At 39.5% G+C, this 23,182-nt stretch overlaps 1 protein-coding gene across 2 annotated transcripts in view; it reads left to right on the top strand.

Annotated features, from left to right (window-relative positions):
- PRCP (prolylcarboxypeptidase) overlaps positions 1 to 23,182 on the top strand; it is a 275,945-nt gene that overhangs the window by 48,980 nt on the left and 203,783 nt on the right. For both annotated transcript variants that reach the window (XR_010749289.1, XM_066369593.1), the window contains exons 2-8: positions 3,662 to 3,802; positions 7,883 to 7,984; positions 11,056 to 11,237; positions 11,470 to 11,627; positions 12,335 to 12,507; positions 21,157 to 21,321; positions 22,025 to 22,212. Coding sequence is in view for 1 of the 2 variants with exons in the window: in XM_066369593.1 (XP_066225690.1) it covers positions 3,662 to 3,802; positions 7,883 to 7,984; positions 11,056 to 11,237; positions 11,470 to 11,627; positions 12,335 to 12,507; positions 21,157 to 21,321; positions 22,025 to 22,212 (1,109 nt within the window). In the remaining variant the exon portion in view is untranslated. The remainder of the gene's footprint in view (positions 1 to 3,661; positions 3,803 to 7,882; positions 7,985 to 11,055; positions 11,238 to 11,469; positions 11,628 to 12,334; positions 12,508 to 21,156; positions 21,322 to 22,024; positions 22,213 to 23,182) is intronic.

The following is a 23,182-nucleotide window of genomic DNA, read 5'->3' as shown; positions in this document are numbered from 1 at the left end:
TGTTTTAAATGTAAAGAGATGGAGTATCTTATCGGATGCCTTTTTTTAATCTATTGATAGGATCATATAATTATTGTTCTTTGTTTTGTTGATGTGGTGTATTATGTTGATCAATTTACATCTTGAACCATCCTTATGCTTCTGGAATGAATCTCACTTGATTTTGATATATTATTTTTTTAATGTGTTGTTGTATTTTATTTGCTAGTACAGTGGTACCTTGAGATACAAACAGACCAACATACGAATTTTTAAGATACGAGCTGCGACTTGCTTCATTTTTTTTTTTTTTTTTGTATTTTTCTGAAGCTGGAAACGGGGAGAGACAGTCAGACAGACTCCCGCATGCACCCGACCGGGATCCACCCGGCACACCCACCAAGGGCGATGCTCTGCCCACCAGGGGGCGATGCTCAGCCCCTCTGGGGCTTCGCTCTGTTGCGACCAGAGCCACTCCAGCGCCTGGGGCGAAGGCCAAGGAGCCATCCCCAGCGCCCGGGCCATCCCTGCTCCAATGGAGCCCTGACTGCAGGAGGGGAAGAGAGAGACAGAGAGGAAGGAGAGGGGGAGGGGTGGAGAAGCAGATGGATGCTTCTCCTGTGTGCCCTGGCCGGGAATCGAACCTGGGACCTCCGCATGCCAGGCTGACGCTCTACCACTGAGCCAACCGGCCAGGGCCAATTTTTGTTTGAGATCAAGTAAAATTCTGAGATACAAGTCGTGATTCGGGAAGCTGCTGCTAGTTGGTGCGTTGGCACATGGATCCAGTATCGGCAGTTTGATATATGAGTTGACTGACTTAAGAGCTCGGTTACAGAATTAATTAAATTCATATCTAGGTTGTGGAATTTGGTAGCATATAATCTTTCATAATATTCTACTTTTATCCTTTGTATAGCTATGATGTCTGTGGCAATTTCTCCTCTTTCATTTTGAATTTTGTTTATATGAGTCTTTCTTTCTTCTTTTTTTTTTTTTGTATTTTTCTGAAGCTGGAAATGGGTAGAGACAGTCAGACAGACTCCCGCATGCGCTCGACCGGGATCCACCTGGCATGCCCACCAGGGGGCGATGCTCTGTCCCTCCGGGGCGTTGCTCTGCCGTGACCAGAGCCACTCTAGCGCCTGGGGCAGGGGCCAAGGAGCCATCCCCAGCGCCCGGGCCATCTTTGCTCCAATGGAGCCTTGGCTGCAGGAGGGGAAGAGAGAGACAGAAAGGAAGGAGGGGGGGGGTAGAGAAGCAAATGGGCGCTTCTCCCATGTGCCCTGGCTGGGAATCGAACCCAGGTCCCCCGCACGCCAGGCCGACGCTCCACCGCTGAGCCAATGGGCCAGGGCCTCTTTCTTCTTTTTTCCTTGGTAAGTCTAGCCAGTGGTTTGTTGACTTTATTGATCTTTTCAAAGAACCAGCTTTTTGTTGTATTAATTTTTTTGTAGGTTTTTTTTTTTTTTTTTTTGTATTTTTCTGAAGCTGGAAACGGGGAGAGACAGTCAGACAGACTCCTGCATGCACCCGACCGGGATCCACCTGGCATACCCACCAGGGGCCGACACTCTGCCCACCAGGGGGCGATGCTCTGCCCCTCCGGGGCGCCACTCTGTTGTGACCAGAGCCACTCTAGCGCCTGGGGCAGAGGCCAAGGAGCCATCCCCAGCGCCTGGGCCATCTTTGCTCCAATGGAGCCTCGGCTGCAGGAGGGGAAGAGAGAGACAGAAAAGAAGGAGAGGGGGAGGGGTGGAGAAGCAAATGGGCACCTCTCCTGTGTGCCCTGGCTAGGAATCGAACCCGGGACTTCCACACGCCAGGCCGACGCTCTACCACTGAGCCAACCGGCCAGGGCCTTTTTTTAGTTTTTTTGTTCTTTATTTTATTTAGTTCTGCTCTTTTACTAATTTGATATGTTGTGTTCTCATTTTTTTTGTCTATGTATATCTTTTGATTTCTGCTTTTCTTTCTCCTTTGACCCAGTCATTTTTTAGAAGTATGTTGTTTAATCTCTACACTTTTGTGGGTTTCTTTACTTTTTTTGTACAGTTGAATTCTAACTTCAAAGTTTTATGGTCAGAGAATTCGCTTGGTATAAGTTCAATCTTCCAGAATTTGTTGATGTTAGTTTTGTGGCCCAACATATGGTTTATTCTTGAGAATGTTTCATGTATGCTGGAGAAGAATGTATAATTTGATGTTTTGGGATGAAGTGTCATTTAAATATCTATTATGTCCATTTGGTCCAGAGTGTCATTTAAGGTCTATATTTATTGATTTTCTGTTTGGATGATCAATCTAGAGCCACCAATAGTATGTTAAAATATCCAAGTTTGATTGTGTTCTCCCAGAGGAGTTGCTTTCGCAATGATGTAGGTGAGACCGCATTGTGTTGGTGGATGTGGTGTGTTGTGAAGGCTTTCTGGCTTTATGGCTCTTAACAGTGATGATTTCAGTCTCTCAGATACTCATCCCCACATCTCAATAGTCCTGAGGACAAGACACAGAGCACTTCTATTCTTCTGGGGATAGAGTAACTCTGAAGAGCTAGCTGTGGGGTTTGTCTCTGCCACTCTTCACACCATGAGGTGAGGGAAGTGGGATCTGGGAAACTGGGAGCATCTCACTTTAGTTTTCTCTGTCTGCTGTGTGTGGGCTGCAGGTAGACTGCAGGAATACTGGCCATGACCCCACAGTCTGGCCACTTTGGTTTATCTCCTCTTCTGTCCCTCTGTCTCACCGCTCCTCCTGGCAGAAGGAGACCCAGTCACTCCGCGTCTCCCTCTCTGTACCCCTCAGACAAAATACAAACAGCCTGAGCTTCCCTCCTCCTCAAAGTCCAGTAAAGAAAAAAAAGGAACCCAGTCACTCTGAGTTTGTCTCCTCTTCAGAGCTGACCATAAATGCATTTTATCTTCCACCCTCCTTTTCAACCCATCTGACCTTTAGTCCATTCAGTGCATTGATCTTTCAGGCACGTCTTTGAGGCCAGCTGGGGTTTCTTTACTGCATTATAGTTGTTCAATTTGTTGAAATATCAAGGGGAGAGATTGGGAGTATCTCTCACATCACCATTACTCTGATGTCATTCTTTCTGAAAATTTTAACCACCAATAACATTGCTTTATCTTGCAATGTAAAGAAATAATTTGAGCCCTGGCCAGTTGGCTTAGCAAGAGAGCATTGGCCTGGCTTATGGAAATCCTGGGTTCAATTCCCAATCAGGGCACACAGGAGAGGCAACCATCTGCTTCTCCACCCCTCCTCCCTCTCCTCCTCCTCTCTCTCTCTCCCTCCCGCAGCCATGTCTTGAATGGTTAGAGCAAGTTGGCCCCAGGTGCTGAGGATAGCTCCATGGCCTGGCCTCAGGCACTAAAATAGCTCAGTTGCCAAGCAACAGAGCAATAGCCCCAGATGAACAGAGCATCATCTCCAGATAGGTGTTGCCGGGTCTGCCTCCCTGCCTCTCACTTAAAAAATAATAATAATTTTGTTTTATCTAATAATATAAAGAAAATAACAGTATTAATATTGCTACTAATAAAATCAAATACAGTTTAATTTTTGTAGGATAGGTTGATTTAATGGAATAATAAATTCAATTACTCTTTTTGTTGATCTCATTTAATTACTTTCCTTTGAAGTATGTATCTTGTCTGGTTTGTTTTTGTCATAGGTTGATCATTTTGGATTTAAGACTGATAAAACTTTTAAACAGCGGTACCTAATAGCTGATAGACACTGGAAGAGAGATGGTGGATCAATACTTTTCTACACTGGTAATGAAGGGGACATTATCTGGTTTTGCAACAACACGGTATGTGCAAATTTGTGGAGGTCCTATGCTCTATTTGTCTGCTGTCATGATAAACTGGAAAAATGTTTTGTAGTGTATATATGATCAAGTATTATTGTACTTAACTGTGAAGTTCTTTAAAAAATAACAAGAAGTTCAACTCAGTAGAAAAACAGCAAAAAAACCTATGAATGGGCAGTTCACAAAAGAATAATGAATGTAGATATCCAGTAAGCTTGCATGTTCAGCCTTAAAGAATTACTCATGAAGAATGAAATACTATATTTGGACAACTGATTTTTAAGACTTTTTAAAAATCTTATCTATTCACTGGAGTGAACAAGGATATGAGGGAAATGGGAATAGGAATGTTATGGGATATAGTTATTTTATTTTTATTATGGTCTCTGGATTGTAAATATTATACAAAGGCCTAAATTTTTGGATTTTTATTTGCTAGGCATATAGTAGGTCTGAATATTTGTTAAATGGAAGAATGAATAAAGCCAATGCAAATAAAAAATATACAAGTCTAATTATCAAACAGGAATGCACAAAGATAAAGTGGTAGCTATATTTTAATTTAGCTTTAATGTTTGACCATTTTTCTTACATTTGTAAAGGTAAAATGGTATAGCTGGGTTTTTTTTCTTTATTTGGTGAGAAAGAGAGAGAGAGAGAAAGAAAGAAAGACTGAGACAAACAGGTACAGACGGACAGGAAGGGAGAGAGATGAGAAGCATCAACTCGTAGCTATGGCACTTTAGTTGTTTATTAATTGCTTCTCATATATGCCTTGACAGGGATCCAGCCAAGCCAGTGACCCCTTGCTCAAGCCAGCAACATTTGGGCTCAAGTCAGCAACCATGGGGTCATGTCTATGATCCCAGGCTCAAGCCAGCAACCCCATGCTCAAGCTGGGGAGCCCACACTCAAGCCAGATGAGCCTGTGCTCAAGCTGGCAACCTCAGGGCTTCTAACTTGGGTCCTCAGTGTCCCAGGTCGATACTGTATCCACTGCGCCACCACCGGGTCAGGCAAAATTTTCCTTTTTAAAATGTCAGAGCTCTGACTAGAAAATGACAACTTTCTACCAAAAACCTACTCTATGCTCTACCTTAAAGTGAGGACTGAATCATATTTTCTCCACTGCCAATGTCTGGCATGCTGCTGGTACTCAGGAGACCTCAGTAAATGCTGGACTGAACTGAACTGAAAGCAAAGATATGAAAGCAATTATACATTTCTGATATTTCCTTAGCAATGCTAAGATTCTAAATATGTGCTATGTTACTTGAAAATAAAATAATTCCCTGAGAAATGAGATGCTAGGATGTCTATTTCTTTTAGATCAGAGACGAGTGACATATAAAACCTATTTTGTGTCAGACTCCAGCTCTGGTTGCTGTGAAATAACTGAGTCTGCCTCGTCTTCCTTCCTTTTCCTTGTGTAACTTCCCTTTCATGCCAAGGCCACAGGCAGCTTCTCCTGCCCATTCATTTTCCCAGCTCCTCCTCTTCTTTATTACAGGCAGGCAGCTGTCCTGCCCCTCCCACCCGCTGTCCTCACTGGCACTGCAGTGTAACTGAAGGCTGCCAGGAAACCCCGGACCTCAGAAGTGGTAGAAAGGAATACGTAGTGTAAGAACAGTCCCAGAGAACTGACCGGAGCCTGATCCTGGAAGGATAGCTCCTGGTCCTTTCCCAGCCCTGCACACCTTCTTTACTTACTAAAGTGTTCCAGTGTGTGTTGACATGTCCTGGACGTTCATTTATTGAGAGTCAGTCTATCATGGTAGTCAAGAGTGAAGACTTCTGCCAGACTGATAAGGTTTGAATTTTTATTTTGCCACTGTGCTGTGTTACTTTGGGCGAGTTTCTCATTCTGTGCCTCAGTTTTCTCATCTGTTATATGGGTATAGTAATGATGTCTAGTTTATAGAAATATGTGAAGACTAGATAAGAATCAGGGCTTTAGAGTAAAGCTGGCACATAATGTTATTGAGAATTAATATATTATGTGGATCTATTTTTTTTCTTCTTCATTTTTCCGAAGCTGGAAACGGGGAGGCAGTCAGACAGACTCCCGCATGCGCCCGACTGGGATCCACCCGGCATGCCCACCAGGGGGCGATGCTTTGCCCCTCTGGGGCGTGACTCTGTTGCATCCAGAGCCATTCTAGCGCCTGAGGCAGAGGCCAGGGAGCCATCCCCAGCGCCATCTTTGCTCCAGTGGAGCCTCACTGTGGGAGGGGAAGAAAGAGACAGAGAGGAAGGAGAGGGGGAGGGGTGGAGAAGCAAGTGGGCGCCTCTCCTGTGTGCCCTGGCTGGGAATCGAACCCGGGACTCCTGCACGCCAGGCCGACGCTCTACCGCTGAGCCAACCAGCCAGGGCCTGTGGATCTATTTTGAAAAATAAAAATACCTCTGAAGTCGAGGCAAATTATTACTCATTATAATGTGAATCAGCTGAATTAAATTGTTTCCTCTTGAATCCTGGGGTCAACTCCACAGAGGTCTAGGTGTTTTGATGGATGGTCTTTACCTGAAGAATCTCATAGACTGGTAGGGTAAGACATATGTGTAAACAACTATTGCAGCACAGTAATGGTTATCTATACTTAGCAGTGTTGAGAGGAGGGAGCAGCAGGCTAGGGTGTGGCAGGCAGATGATGGCACATTTGAGCTGCTGTTACAGAATCTATAGAGCTGGCAGGGAAGGAGCAGGGTGTTAAGAGAAGTTATTGAAATAATCAGATATCAGGTTAAATTCTCCATCCTCATATTCATACAGCTCTTTAATTGTTATTTATTGATCCAAACAAAAATGTTTGGAGGTTCTTAGTCCTTGTTAGGAGGGTGTGGCTCATTAAAAAGCAAAAATCTGCAATAGAAATGACTAATAGTTTTAATGTGTGTTAAATCTAAATCTAATCGGTTGATGTTGGCTGCCTAGAATGCTTTATTAAGAGGATTCTGAGGACACAACAGATCTAAGTAAAAAAATGCAGTGATTGATTAATAATCAGCACTAAATGTGGAATCAAGATTATCTAATAACACTGGTGATTGTGCTCTGGAGCCAGACAGCCTATGTTTGAATTTTGGTGCTGCCACTTTCTAGCTCAGGGATCGGGAAACTTTTTGGCTGAGAGAGCCATGAACGCCACATATTTTAAAATGTAATTCCATGAGAGCCATACAACGACCCATGTACATTAGGCGTTATCCAATAAAAATTTGGTGTTGTCCCAGAGGACAGCTGTGATTGGCTCTAGCCACCCACAACCATGAATATGAGCAGTAGGAAAAGAATGGATTGTGATACACGAGAATGTTTTATATTTTTAACGTTATTTTTTTTTATTATTAAAGATTTGTCTGTGAGCCAGATGCAGCCATCAAAAGAGCCACATCTGGCTCGCGAGCCATAGGTTCCCGACCCCTATTCTAGCTTGTCTAGCTGTGATCATGGCAGGTTGTTTTAACTCTTGTGCCTCAATGACTTGTCTGTAAATTGGGGATAATCAAAATGCATATCTCTTAGATTGCTGTGAAAATTAAGTGAATTGATACATATAAAGTGTTTAGAATAGTGCCTGACACATTGTGAGCATTCAATTCATATTAATTATTGCTAGTTACTATTTATTTTCAAATAAATAAGATTAATATAAAACCCATGTGAGTCTAGTATGCTTATTTATACTGTTCTTACTTTTATGTTATAAATGTCTATTTGTAGGCAGTGAATTAAAATATCTTCAGCTCTTTCTTAGGCTGTTTGTCACATAATACAATTTGAAGACTATTTTAGACGTAATGTTGATTCTATGTCTAGAGTGTCAGAATATGGAGAGTTGGAATTAGTAGTGGTTGAGCAATGGGCTGGTTTTTAATTGTTTCACTTTAATACAGTGTGAGATTCTACAACAATGACAGCAATTATACCATTTATCTATTGACAAATATAAATTACATGGTTTTCAGAGAGCTCTTTTTGGTCTGGTTGAGCATCTGTTTCATATGAGTTGCAAGAAGATTAATGACTTTTATTATTGTATCCTACTTTTATCATCTGACTCTGTAAATTCTTTCTAGGGGTTCATGTGGGATGTGGCCGAGGAACTGAAAGCAATGTTGGTGTTTGCTGAACATCGATACTATGGAGAGTCTCTACCCTTTGGTGCCAACTCATTTAAGGTAAGTACATTTTTAACTTCTAAGTTTAGAAGTTTTTTAAATTTTACAACAATTTCTAATTACAGCCCCACTGTAAGAAAGAAATAATAGCTTTAACATGAACTGTCTGAAATTCCAATACTTTGTGTTTAGTCTTTTACCTAATATATAATTTGAACAGATTGAGACTTTTTATAACCATGTTATTATCATTTCTAATGTTGATCGGTCTCTAACTCTGCATTATGAAGCTAGCCTTCCCCAGAAGAATCTTTATGGCTGCAGAAACTGGAGGGAACTTTTCATTGTTTCAAAAATGTCAGTAAATTATACACTTAAATTATTGAGTCTACTATTGGAAAAAATATAATGAGAACTGAGATATTTGTTTAATAAGATGTTTTTCAGTAAAATAAGGACAAAGAATCTCTATGATTCATTGAGACCAGGTAGCCACATGGATTTCTTTTCTTTTCTTTTTTTTAGCAGGGGTTGGTGGGGACAGGAAGGGAGAGAAGTGAGAAGCATCAACTCATTGTTGTGGCACCTTAGTTGTTCCGTGATTGCTTTCTCATATGTTCCTTGACCAGGGGAGCTCCATCTGAGCCCGTGACCCCTTGCTCAAGCCAGTGACCTTGGGCTCAAACCAGTGACCTTGGGCTTAAGCCAGCGACATTTGGGCTTAAGCCAGCAACTATGAGATCATGTCTATGATCCTAGGCTCAAGCTGGTGACCCCATGCTCAAGCCAGATGAGCTTGTGCTCATGTATTATTTTCTTTTTCAAAATTATATTAAAACAAGTATTCAATTAAAAATGTTTGTGTAATACCTAAGATTATTATATATAACACCAGTATAATCATACCATGCTTTTGGGGAACTGTGAGTTAGAAGAACTTGGGGTCAATTATTTTTATTGGGTACATGTTTTGAAAGGAGTTATTAAATTACTGTCTCAAAGGTTTTATTATCTTATATTGTAGATAAATAAAAAGTCCATGTGTTATAAATGAAAAGCAGAACAATTTGTTGATATGTATTGGGCTGTATGGGAACTCTATTTTTTTGCTTATTATTTTGCATAATTATCTGGTTAGGGGAGTTGACTGGTCCTGAAACCATTTGGAATTAGTCAGCTTATTAAAGATAGAAACATTACCTCCACACACATACAAACACCAACATAACCTTTATTAGGTCCCTATGGTTTGTACTTTTTTAGCAAAATGGAGCAAAGGGCTTCTTTGATATATGCATTTTCTCTTTTTGTGCTCACAGAATTTGTCACTCACCTGGGATTTATAACAAATATTATGCAAAGATTAGACAATTCTTAACTCAAATATACATAGTGGCATGAAAACAAAGTAGAGAATAGTGACAGACAATGAGAGGGACAGGAAGAAGTCAGAGCTAAAGGAGTCAGTGACATATATGTATTGGAAAGATGGGAACTGTGTGCTTCCAAATGTGCCGAGTCAGAATGGCAAGACCAAAGCATGAAGGTCAAATAGGATAGTATACTATGGATATACAGCTATTTTAGTTATCTGTCACTATATACCAATTTACTTCAAAACTTAGTGGCTTAAAACAATAACAGACATTTACCATCTCACAGTTCCTATGGGTGAGGAATTAAGAGTAGCTTAGCAAGGTGGTTGTGTTTCAGGGGGTCTTGTCAGCTGGTGCAATGGTCACCTGAAGGCTTGACTGGGGTTGGAGGTCCCTCTCCACTCTCAGAGGATCCACATAGGTGACAAAGTGATACTGGTTGTTAGCAAGGGGCTTCAGTTTGTCTCCCCATGGATTTCTCCAGAGGACTACTTGAGTGGCCTCCTGACATGGAGACTAGATTCCCTCAAAGTTTACAATCCAAGAGAGCAAAGTGAAACTTCAGTGCTTTTATTGACCTAACATTGGAAGTCATATATCACTTGTTACATTCCCTTTGTTAAAAGCAAGTCACTTAGTCCAGCCCAAGTTCAAAGTGAGAGTAATTAGGCTTCAACTTTTAAAGGGAGACACCTCATTAGTCTCCCTAGCTTAGCAAGACTCTGTTTTGAGTTCCACTACCCTACATTGCAGTGAGAATTGTCCCTAGGCAGAGAGCTAGAATATCATGAACTTATTTTATGAGTTTCTTTCTCTGAGGTATCAATATCTTATGCTGCTGTTTTCTGATTCCTGAAAATAATTGCTCTGTAGTGTTTTTGTTTTTTACTCTAATTTTATAACTGGCAGGTAAATTTGTTTCATTTGTTGATATATCAGACATAACAATAATGTTTCTGATAAATAAGGATGAGTTTTATTTTTACTAATGATTCTCACTTCAGTTTTCTGCAGGATTTAGTTTACCTTTGCTTGTGTGGGAGCTATTTTAAATGAAATTTTGAAATAAAGTTTTAGTACAGTAGTTGTCTGTTAAGCTTAATATTAAGTTCTATCACATTTGCTATTAAATGTTATTATCAGTTTATTTCTATTCTTTCTACAACCTCAACAAGGTCTTTGGTGAAGAGAATATATTGGAAATTATATTTGAGCCTGACCAGGTGGTGGCGCATTGGATAGAGCATCAGACTGGGATGTGGAGGACCCAGGTTCGAGTCCCCGAGGTCGCCAGCTTGAGCGCGGGCTCATCTGGTTTGAGCAAGGCTCACCAGCTTGAGCCCAAGGTCGCTGGCTCAAGCAAGGGGTCACTCGGTTTGTTGTAGCCCCCAGTCAAGACACATATGAGAAATCAATCAATGAACAACTAAGGAACCGCAACAAAGAGTTGATGTTTCTCATCTCTCTCCCTTCCTGCCTGTCTGTCCCTATCTGTCCCTCTCTCTGACTCTCTGTCTCTGCCACAAAAAAAAAAGAAAAAAAAAATTATATTTGAACGCAAAATACATTATTTCTACAAACTTAAAATCAGTGTAAATCAGCATTGCTGTGGCTTTGACTAGGCATTTTAACTCAATTGCCTAGAAATTCTATTTGGAGAAAAGATTATCTGACTCTGGCTTTTTTCTGGATCTATGCTATGCCTGAGCTGTTATGTGCACATTTATAACTGTGTTCTTTGTTATTTTTCTTTAGGATTCTAGACACTTGAATTTTCTGACATCAGAACAAGCTCTGGCTGATTTTGCAGAGTTAATCAAATACTTGAAACGAACAGTCCCAGGAGCTGATAATCAACCTGTTATTGCCGTGGGGGGCTCTTATGGTGGCATGCTTGCAGCCTGGTTCAGGATGCAATATCCTCATGTGGTGGTTGGGTAAGTGCATTTATATTCGACACAAGCACTTCTTAATGGTTGTCAAGGCAAGCTTAGAGATTCGTTTTGGGTAAAACATGTTTAATTCTATTGTATTGTTTGGGTTTCTATCTCATTACCAGCTGTTATTTTTCTCACCATTCCTGTTCAATATTAGTTTCAGTTTTAAAACTTGAGTTTGAGGAATTACATTGTTTTTCTTTTCTTTTGTCCTTGTTTTATTACTATTTAGAGCTCTTGCAGCCTCTGCCCCCATCTGGCAGTTTGAGGATCTAGTACCTTGTGGTGTATTTATGGAAATTGTAACTACAGATTTTAGGAAAAGTGACCCGGATTGTTCAGAGAGCATCCGCAGGTCCTGGGATGCCATTAACCGACTCTCAACAACTGGTAAGCTTTCATTAGAAGAATAGGATCATGTTTTTTTTATCTTTAACTTGTTAAATTCAACATTTCCCACTTCTTCTATAAACATTCTATTTAGACATAACATACATATTTAAATACACAGAAAAGTACACATATCAACCTACACAACTTGATGAATTTTCAGAAAGCAAATATGTAGTGTAATGAGCATTGAGATAAAGAACCTTCCTAAGAAATCCCCTTGTGCCCTTCCCAGTCACTACCTCAGCATTTCCCAAGCTAATCACTATCCTGACTTCTAAAACATAGATTAATTTTGCTTGCTCTTGAATTTTGTAGTCATTGGAATTGCACAGTGTGTATTTTTGTGTCTGCTTTCTTTTGATCAATCCTGTGTTTGTGAGAAACTTCCATTTGTTTTATTTAGCCATAGTTTATGCTTTCTCATTGTTCTATAGAGTTATACTTATTTACTTATTTATTTCATTAGTGTCTTTAAAATAGACAATAATTCAGAGTACAAATTCTGGTAAACTCCAAGAGGATGGCAACTTGTCTATCATGGGATTATTATCCTGTTACTCTAAATATATCTTACTGATTTTGAAAAGGTATTCTTGGAGAAATGGTATAGAAGATTTTATTTTGTAAAATATTAAGTGAAGAGAGTATAAAATCTTACGTTGAGCAGGGCTTTTTGGATTTCAGCATTGTGATTTTATTCTCAGGGGCTGGCTTGCATTGGCTTTCTGAAGCTCTCCAGTTATGTACCCCATTAACAAATTCTCAGGATGTTCAGCGTTTGAAAGACTGGATCTCTGAAACCTGGGTAAATCTGGCAATGGTGGACTACCCTTATGAGTCTAACTTTTTGCAGCCTTTGCCTGCTTGGCCAGTCAAGGTAACAGGAAAATGTCCTTTCATCATATGTAATAACATTCTTTTTAATTGTATGTGTGCCTTCTCTGACTTTCAACATCAGGGGAAATCCCAGTGACAAAGGGGCTGGGGCATTAGTCAAATCTGGGCAGGAATGCTGGCTTTGCCACCTTCTGGTTACTCAGGTTTGACCATGTTACCAACTTTTCTGAACTCTGTTTCTTCATTTGAATCATGGAAATTAAGTGCATAGGTTACAGAGTTACATGGATTAGAAATAAGACCAATAGTTACGTATAATGGAATGTTACTAAGTGTCAAGTCCTGTGCTGTGCACTCTGCATATTCAATTGATTTAATCTTTGTGATATATGTGAGACACCTAGAGCTATGTAATACATGGTCAATGTTTAACGAGTGGCAGCTGCCCAGATATTTTGTCATCTCATATCACAGCACTATGATCCAGTCAACTGCTTATGCATTCAAGTTCTACCTCCATCATGAAGGGGTGAACCACTCGTAGCAAGGTGGAGTGGAACGAGCACTGACTCTGGATCCTTGATCTAGAGCTACCAGTTCCCAGCTGTGTGATCCAGAGCTACCAGTTCCCAGCTGTGTGATCCAGAGCTACCAGTTCCTAGCTGTGTGATCCTGGGCAAGGCTTTCTCCTTCCTGAGCCTCCTTGTCTTCCTCTGCAGAACAGGATAATAATACTTTCTCCATTGGGGTGCGCTGAGTGTCAGATAAAATACTAGATGCGAAAACAGTCCAGAAAGTGCAAAGATACATCATACTATACATTTTAGGTTTCTTTTATACCAAACTTTGTTATTGTATGTTCCCTTTTGAAAACATTTTTTTTTTTTTGGAAAGAACAATTCCTCTTAGTTTTGAAAACAAAGGCTGGCCAAATTGATGGTCATTAAGTGTCGAGACTATAACTGACTCTGCAGTTAGAATGAATGTTGAAATGTAATGGAATTGGTCTTAGAAGAACAAGGTTTCAAAAGCACTTTTAATAAAATTGTCCCTTTGTTAAATGCACACCTTGCTTAACACTTTGTAACCTAAATGGTACAAGGACATTTGCTATTAGAGATAGTTTTCTTTATCTAAAAAGTGTAATGACCAGTGTGTATCTTGCACATAACAGGCCAGAGATAAATGGGTATTGAATTAAATTAAATTTTGATTGCTTCCATGTCTTGGCCTCTGTGAATAATGCTGCAGTGAACATGTCTCTTTGCGAAATTAAGTTTTGATAATGCAAAGGTTATTAAAAGAGCAGATCTTTCTCATGTTAAGGTAACCTGTATCGAAATAATGAGTAAAACTGAATCTGAACCACAAAGTCACCATATGTGTCAGTGTGCTAATATTGCCAAATTTTTTTTACATTATTTTACTATTTACAAAGCACTTATATATACACTATTTCATTTAAACTCACAAGAATACTGTGGAAAAAATAGGTATAATCCCAGCTTCATGGAGGGGAAATTTAAATGAAATAATCACAAAAAACTGATGGACCGTGTCTCAAAAATTTTTATCACAAGTATTTTGTCATCTGTTTTTTACTTACTACAATCCTTCTTTCATATTTTGTATATATACATTATAAAAGTTTATTTTTAAGGCATGATAACTATGTGTCTGTCCCACCATCACCTTTTATTTTTTTATCCAAGACTAGTTCTTGTCATTTTCTTCAATTACTTCTTATTGACTTGATTCTTCTTTTTGACATGTTAACAGATTTTTGATTGTTTAAGATATATTTATGATTCTGTTTCCTGTTTTACCCCACCAAAAATAACCTTTTTTCTTTGCCTCTTGCTTGAGAAACTTTGAATGCATCTGTCTTCAGTTTCATCCTATCTGATTTAGAATTTTTCCACTACATGTCTCCCTCCCAGACTTTTAGCTTCAGATCACTTTCCTTCACTGTTCATTCTGCTTCTCTTTTCTTGAGCCCCAGTCTGTTCCCTCTAATCCCTGGAACACTACCCAGTGGGATTGCTCTTTCACTTGGGTAGTTCCTTTAACCAGGACTCCTCCTCCTTCTCATTCACTTCTTCCTTTTGAAAGGGCTGACAAACAGCCATTTTTTCTTTCTTTCTTTTTAAACTTCCATTTTATTTTCTTTTTTAATTAAATTTATTGGGGTTACATTGCTTAATAAGATATATATTTCAAGTGAACATTTCTATGATACATGATCTATATATTGCATTGTGTGCCCACCACCCAAAGTGAAATTTTCTTCCATCACCATGTATTAGGACCCCTTTACCCGTATTACCTACCCACTTCCCTTTGAAAACCACCATGCTGTTGTCTGTGTCTATGCGATTCAGTTTTATATCCCACTCAGGCTTAGGGTGGTGAGATAGTAACTAACAGTGGACTATGGAGAAAAGCAGGTGATTTCAAAGTCTGTCTGGACCTTGTTTGGTTCTGATGGATCCATAGTCAGCAACTGAATGCCATTTCCCGTGCCAACTCGATATTGTACTTTTTCATTTGTCTTCGGGCTTTACCTGCTCAGACATTTGCTTTGTTTACTGTTAACCGAAGCTGCAACATTCAGGCAGAAATAATCATGGACTCGGCTGATAGAAGACAAGGAAGAAGAGAAAAGGGAAATTGAAAACCCCTCTGTCATTTGACTGCTCTGTCAGCATGAAACTACTAGGTCTCTTCTCAGCTTAAAGAGCCATTTTAAAGGACACTGCAGAGTTTGTTTATTTTAGAATCATGTTTTTAGCTGATAACTCACTAAATCTTTTAGTTTAGCCTTCTGAGCATGCAGATAGATATTGTAAAATAATGAGACATAAACTGACAAATCTCTTCCATTTGTTTTGTGTTTGATAATGTATGCGACCTCTCTGGGTGGTTTAAGCGGTTTAGGTGCATTCTGTGAAAAGGGAGCTTTTAATGACAAAACTAATGTGATTATTGGAGTGAGTGTGAGAAGGGTGTTGAGGCCTTAGAGAATGAAAGTCTGTTAGAAAGCTAAATGTATCTGCCTAATTCTTTCTCTAATGGGGATGGACTGTACTCAGAGAGGAGACTGTTTGTTCTTCTTTTATTTTTCTTTTAATCTATCTTCTTTCCTTCTCCTTAAAACATTTTCTTTGTTCCCCCATTTCTTTCTCTTATTTAAATGCTTATCTTCATAGGTGGGGGACACTTAAAGCTTTTAAGCAAATTGTTATCTTTACTTTCATTGGTGTTCATGGGGCAGGACCTAAGTATTTCAGTGCAGAGCTGATTAGTTTGGTACTAAGGTTAGAATGTTCTGTTAGCTCCACGATTTCTGTATTCTTAAAAATGTCTATTATTATAATGCACTTGTAATGCTCTTTTTCAGTTTTTCCTGAATGTTTACCCTTGTTCTAGGAAACAGAAAGTGAGTGAAGTCTGTCCATTTCATGTGATTCTTGAGCCTTATATTACTGTTTTATTCCTACTTTAACACAAAAAAGTTTTGTGATTTTATAGTGCCACTGAATCTCTGCTAAGTTATACCTAAAACACGTAAACTTAGAATAATACAAAACCAATCTAAAAATTTTAAAAATTGTATAAAAATTAACTATGAAAATAATCATGGGGATGTAAAGTATAGCATAGAGAATATAGTCAGTAATACTATAATACCTTGTTTGGTGCCAGGTGGGTACTAGACTTACTGGGAGGAAATCACTTCTTAAATGATATAAATATATATTTAGCTAACATGCTCTTGCCCTGAAACTAATATAAAATAATATTAATTAAGCTATAATTGACTAATAAAAACTAAGAAAATAAGCATGAGATACAAGTGTATTTAGGTGCTATTTGTGTTGTTATTTCTCTCATACACTGTAACTTCAAAGTTGACTGTGTGTAGCATAGTGGTTACAAATGGCAGCTTCATAGTAAGTCTGTATTTGAATGCCAGCTCTGCTACCCTTCCTGGCTGTGTGGCTTTAGGCAAGTCTCTCGACCACTGTGTGCTTTAGTTTCTTCATGGGCAAAATGGGGATAATAGTAATTGTAATACTTGTTAGGATCACTATAAGGATTTAATAGGACCAGATATATTGTAGGCACTAAATTAGTGCTAGTTATATAATAACAATAAAAACAATGGAAACGGGGAAGTCAGGGAAACAAATTGTTAAACCAGGACTTTGTGGCTAAAATCTGGGTTCAGAACCTATATTCACAGTTTATAAATTCTGACTTTGTTTCTTCCTCTGTGAAATGGGGATTGTCATTGTATGTTCCTCCCTGGGTCATTGTAGGGAAAGAACCTGACTTCAAGAAACATTCAGTAGTTGTACTAGCAGCCTCAACCCCATTTGCCCCATATCAGAGAATTTATGGCCTTACGCAGTACCTTAAGTAGAAATTGTTTAGAAGATGCTGTTTGTTAATGTCCACAAAATAAATAAAAGATATAATACAGGGGCTGCCTTCCTGTTGAGTATTTTGGGTGGAAGTGATTGGCAGAGAGTCTTTTCCTATTGTCTGATTAGATCACAGGCCCCAAGTAAACAACTGACAGACTAAACACCTGCCCTTATCAAGGGGGTGACATCTGCAAATTATTAAGCTTGAGTATTATATAAGGTTGAACCAAATATGCCAATATTTGATTGTCTTTGACTTGTAAACATGGCAATTTCATAGGGTTCAACTTAACATTTACATAAATGTTTTTTGCATCCTATAGATTTGTGATAAAAGCATATGAATATCTCATTTTGATTATTATAGCCTTTGAATAAGTAGGGAACTAGTGTGAGGTTTTGCCAGCATGACTTCAGTATTTTTTTTGTGTGTGTGTGACAGAGATAGAGAGAGACAGAGAGAGGAACAAAGAGGGACCGACATACAGGAAGAGAGAGAGATGAGAAGCATCAGTTCTTTGTTGTGGCTCCTTAGTTGTTTATTGATTGCTTTGTTATATGTACCTTGACCAGGGGCCTACAGCTGACAGAGTGACCCCTTGCTCAAGCCAGCGACCTTGGGCTCAATCTGGTGAGCCTTGCTCAAACCAGATAAGCCCGCGCTCAAGCTGGCGACCTTAGGGATTCGAACCTGGGTCCTCCGCATCCCAGTCTAATGCTCTATCCACTGCACCACTGCCTGGTCTGGCGATCTCAATATTTTTTGAAAATTTATTTACTCTTTGCTACCAAATTGTTAAGGAAATATATAGAAATATGCAGAGATTATGGTTTTTTTTTATGCTAAAGGATGATACTTGGACTTACAGTCTTTCGAGTTAGAAAGGTACGTTAGAACCACTAAAATAACAAAATTCTCCTAGTATATTTGAAAATATATTGTAAAAACATTTTAAGTGATATTTTTCTGGCCTTCTACCTAGCATATTGGGAGAATTATAAATAGGTACTTAATTTCTATAAGGCAATTTGATAGGATATTGCAAAGACCTTAAAAATGTTTATATCTTTGAACCAGTACTTCCTCTAAGAATTTATCTCAAGAAAACAGGTTAAGGATATATGTAAACATTGAGCCCCAAGTTTATTTATTGTAGCCTTATTTGCAATAATGAAAGATTGAGATTAATATAAATGACCAATTATAGAGTTTCTTCAACTCTTTCTCAACTCCCCATCCTGACAGCTCCCCTCTGGATTTTCTCATGTTGGTCAGTGTCTTTCTTAAAATGTGTTGCTCAGACTGGACCCAGTACTCCAAGGGTGCTCTGACCTCATTGAACACAGTGGGCCCAGGATGGTCCTTTATCTGGACATGGAATTTCTATCATCAGAGGCCAGTTTCTGACCATGATCTTCTTTCTCTTTGTGTAAGTGGGGTTGCTGAAACCCAAGTATTGTCAACGGGTGCTGGTCCCCAGCCGTGCTTGTGTCTTTTAAGGAGTGACAGTAACTGCTATTTGCAGAGATGGCTATTCATGGGGACGCCCTTTCTTTGCCTGATAGAGGCCCAGTGTTCTAGCATTGGGAGGGGATCTGATGCCAGCATGTGTGTCACACTCACTTGCTACTGTTCTTTTCCTGAGTAGGAGGCTGCTTGTTGCTGCCCATCAGCACTCCTTACTCCCCGGCCCAGCTTGCATGCCCCCCCCCCCCCCACCTCGTCTGCCATGCTGTGCTCGCATATAAGGTGCTCTGCATCCCGTGTGTCCCCTCTGGAGTTCTGTGCTGTGCTGTGAAAGAGCTGAGTCCACTGTTGGTGTCCACATGCAGGAAAGAATGCCGATCCCATGTGGGAATGGGTAGTGTAATAAATTCTGTGATTGGTGCTTGATTTCCATATTTTCTTGGTTATTTCTGATTGGCATACTTCTTAGGAACATTTTCTGAGAAAAGTGCTATACAGTTAGATTTATTTTTTTTACTTACTATGAATAATTGAGAGTTGTCAGAATAGTAACACTGTTTTGCCTTTTTTCTTCAACTTGCATTTCCTTATTGCTTGTGCTTGGTAGGTGTGAAGCTCTCAGTGTAGCACGATTTTGTTTCTTTCTGTGTGCTCTAAACCCTGATGTGTGGCCTCAGACTTACTTTTTAATGTACAGTATATCTAGTTATTTGAACATCTTAATTTCTGACTTTTCTCACACTCAGTATTTCCAAAATTTTATTGGGAATAAAGCACTTCCATCTCCCTTTTGGCAAGTCACATTGTAGTGGAGCATGTTAAAGGCTCTGGGAAATCCTACACTCAAGAAAACTGTTCACATCTGCTGACACATTTTCTAACGTTGCCTATGAAACAAACATTTTTCACCAAGTATCATGTAACATTACATAGAAATATTGTTGTACTGACAACATCAGGGAGAGGCATTTAATTTTTTCTGTGATTCATTTGCTCAGAGTTTTCAGGTTTCCCCTTTTTTCGGGAAAGTGATGCTGGGAGCTGGTACTGGGCTGGACTGGGATGAGAGGCCGTGTTCGTTTGTGGGCCCTGCCCTCCTTTCTCAGTGCCCTGCTTTCCCGACTGGGAGCATTCCCCCGCTGGGCCTGGCTGCTCCTGTGCCCACAGTCTCTCCCTAGAGTGGGGTACTGAGTTCTCTTTTCTAGGCTTCTCTTCTCTGGTTTCATCTCTCTTTTTTTTTTTTTTTGTCAGGACCTGCCTGGTGTATAGATCTTTTCCATATGAAATGAGAAAGGATGAGAACACTTAATTTGCATGAGAGTGTTAATAGAGGATGGAAACTTAATGCGTTTTCCTTGTCTTGGAGCTCTTTGCAGTTTTACAGGGGATACAACCTAAGCCGTGCAGCATTATGGATAAGACGTATATTTCATAACCAGGAGACCTGGTGTGGAGTCTAGGTCCTACCATTTCCTAGCTGGATTACCTTTAACAAGAGATTTAAACCAAGAATCAGTTTCTTCATGTAAAATAGTGGATGATAACACATCTGACATGACTGTGTGTGGATTAAGTGATGTAATGATTCTAAACCCAAGGGTCAGTCATCAGGAGCTATTGTTGTTACTCAGCTATGATTCCATTTCCTGTGATTTCCCCCTAACATTTTATTGTGAAAAATTTTGAACACTGAAAAGTTGAAATAATTGAGAGTGAACACCCATAAACCTATCACATAAATTCTATAAATATATTTTGCTATATTTGATTTATCATATGTGGTCACCTCTCTGTTCTATCTGTCCTCATTCCATCTTGTTATTAAAGGCATTTCAATACACTTTGCAGACATCGGTATACTTCCTAAATCAGTTTTAACATCATTAACTAAAGTTCAATATTTGCTTATGATTTTTTGGGTAAATTTACAGACAGTGAAAGGTACAGATTGTAAGGTACCATTTGTTGTGTAAGCCAGACCCCCACGAAGCTCTGGAACATTTACCTACCCCCCGAAAGTTTCTGCCCCTGTCTAGTCAGTCCCTGCTTTCCCTCTCAGCCCTGAGGATGTCTTGATTTTTAGTAGTGGAGTTTCAGGTCTGATTAGCGTCTGGTAGTGGGAGTATTTGGGAGCTGGGGAGCTGCCTGATCTGCTTATCACACCGAAGACATTGGAGCTTTGAATAGTTGTTCCATAAGGCGTTTTATAAATTTAGTATTTTTAAAAAATATTGTCATTCATTCAGCTAACATTTAGTTGCTTGATACCTTGCAAAGGAAGTGGTGGGGGAGACATTCTAGAGTCAGATGAGTGCTGTACAGTGTTATGGGGGTTCTGATAGAAATAGGCAGAGGGCATAGTGAGACATGAAGAAGGGAGTGATTTAGTTCTTCCTGACTTGAGGGCATAGACATGATGGCCGAGTGTTTTCCAGGTGCAGGTGGAGTGGGAGAGTGGGGAAAGGACTTTCTGGGAGCGCAAGAGCAGAGGAAGGAAAGCGCATGGTGGGCTTGAAATGGTTTTGCTGGGCTGGAGCAAAGGCTGCAGGGGATGCAGCCAGTGGGAGGCACGGAGGACTGCATGCTATGCAAAGGACTTTGGTTTATTTCTACAGTTTGGGGAGAATATAAAAGGTTTATTTATTTGTGAAAGGGAGGATACTCAAAAGATAAAAATTGTCAAGTAATGCAAGTTAAATGCTTAAGATTGTTTTATGATCAAATCAAAGTCATATGTCTTTTTTGTTTTATTATTTATATTCTGCTTCTTTTTATTTCTCTAAAATGACAGGTGGTTTGCCAGTATTTGAAAAATCCCAGTGTATCTGATACACAGTTGCTGCAGAACATTTTCAAAGCTCTGAATGTATATTACAATTACTCAGGCCAGGCGATGTGCCTGAATATGTCGGAGATATCAACAAGCAGTCTGGGTTACCTGGGTTGGAGCTATCAGGTAAGTGTGCATAATTTCCCCAAGTGGAACTTATTTTTCACTAATATGGTTGTGTTGTAACAGAATGTTCACAAGATTTTGTCACCTTATCTGGATCTCAATCGGGGCTCCCTCCGATACTATGGATAAATTTATTCAGTCAGTCATGCATTTATTCATTCATGTATTTGATCACCACCAAATATATTCTAAAGTACTTACCATGGGTCAGCACCCTTCTAGGCTCCAAAGATACAGAGATAAATAAGACATGATCTTACCATCAAATGTAGCTTGTTGAAAAAGGAAGAATAGCTATTATTGCAATAGATCTTGATAAGTTCAATAAAGAAGGCATTTTATGGACACATAAAAGAAGGAAAGTCTAACTTGACTGTCTCTGAGCCTTCGTTTCTTCATCTGTATGATGAGAATAATAATACTTTCCTGTCAGAGTTGTTTTGAGGATTCATATGTTAACAGATGGGAAAGAAAGCAGTGTACAAAGGGGGTGTATAGTTCTACCTTCCATGGCTTCTCCACAGAGCCTTTCCAGGGGCAGAGAGGGTGGAATGGCATAGAGGGAAACAGCGAGAACTCTGTAGCGAGACCGCCTGAGTTCACCCCCTGGCTTTGCTGCTGACTACCCATGTGGCCTTGGACAATTTATTCAACTTCTTTGTGTCTTAGTTTTTCACTAGATTCTCCTGGCTTGCTTTCTCAGGCCTGCACAGAAATGGTCATGCCCCTTTGTACAAATGGTGTTGATGATATGTTTGAACCTCACACATGGGACTTGAAGAAATTTTCAGATGATTGTTTTAATCTGTGGGGTGTGAAACCAAGGCCCTCCTGGATCACTACTATGTATGGAGGCAAAAACATCAGTTCCCACACGAACATAATTTTCAGGTGAGGTTTTTCTGGTCCAAAGAAAAACTTTGGTTGATGGAGACATTTGTAGAATATCTGAGAAAATAGAACCAATAAAAATGTTGGAAAATAAAACAATATAGAATACAACCAGTGGTATCTTGTTTCCCTGTTTCTTGAAAGATAGAGGATGCTGAGAAGAGATATGATTATACACTCTGTTACCAACATGCTTAAAGGTTTAAAACAATACAGCAACATAATTAAAATATTTAAAAAAACTCACTGTTCTTAATTTCCTACTTTAATTACTATTGTTATTAATGGCAATAAAAATGTTTGGTATTTGTTCAACAAACACTGCATTTGGCACTTTAAATAAATTACCTAATATTTAACCCTCACAACAATTCTGTGAAGTAGTTGTTATAGCTCCTCTTTTACTGAGGAGGACAGAGAAGGGCACTGTGTTCAGTCACTTGCCCAAGTTCATCCAGCCTTATTTCAGTTATAAGAAAGCCTTATTTCAACCTTGGCCTGTGTCACCACAAAAATCCTGTTTGCCACTGCCCTTATAGGGATATATTTGCTATCTGTTCACATCAGAGCTATTTGAGTAGACTCTATGTGTGTCTGGCTGTGACTTCAAAATGTCCATGTTTTGGTTTGTATATCAGGTTGTCAGTTATTAAGAACAGCAACCAATTAATAAAAATATTTCCCTAAATCTATATAGAAATAGTAGATAGATACCCATACATACCTCTTAATCTGTAGCAACTGTTTAAATTGTAAATGTCATTCTTTTACAAGCTCTTATAAACAAGAGTCAAATTTGGCCTTTGGGACTTGCTCAATAGCTTTTAGGAGTGAGGAGTGTGTTTTTGACGGAGGGCTCGGTGTCTAGATTTAGGCCCATAGCACTGCCCACTTTGCAGTCTGTGTACTGGGTTGGTTCCAGTTTCTCACGCAGCAGGGTACTTACCCAAAATGAAAGGTGAAACAGTTC

The sequence above is a fragment of the Saccopteryx leptura genome, chromosome 1, assembly GCF_036850995.1.
Source record: "Saccopteryx leptura isolate mSacLep1 chromosome 1, mSacLep1_pri_phased_curated, whole genome shotgun sequence".
Taxonomy (NCBI): domain Eukaryota; kingdom Metazoa; phylum Chordata; class Mammalia; order Chiroptera; family Emballonuridae; genus Saccopteryx; species Saccopteryx leptura.
This window is presented reverse-complemented; position numbering and strand designations above follow the sequence as displayed.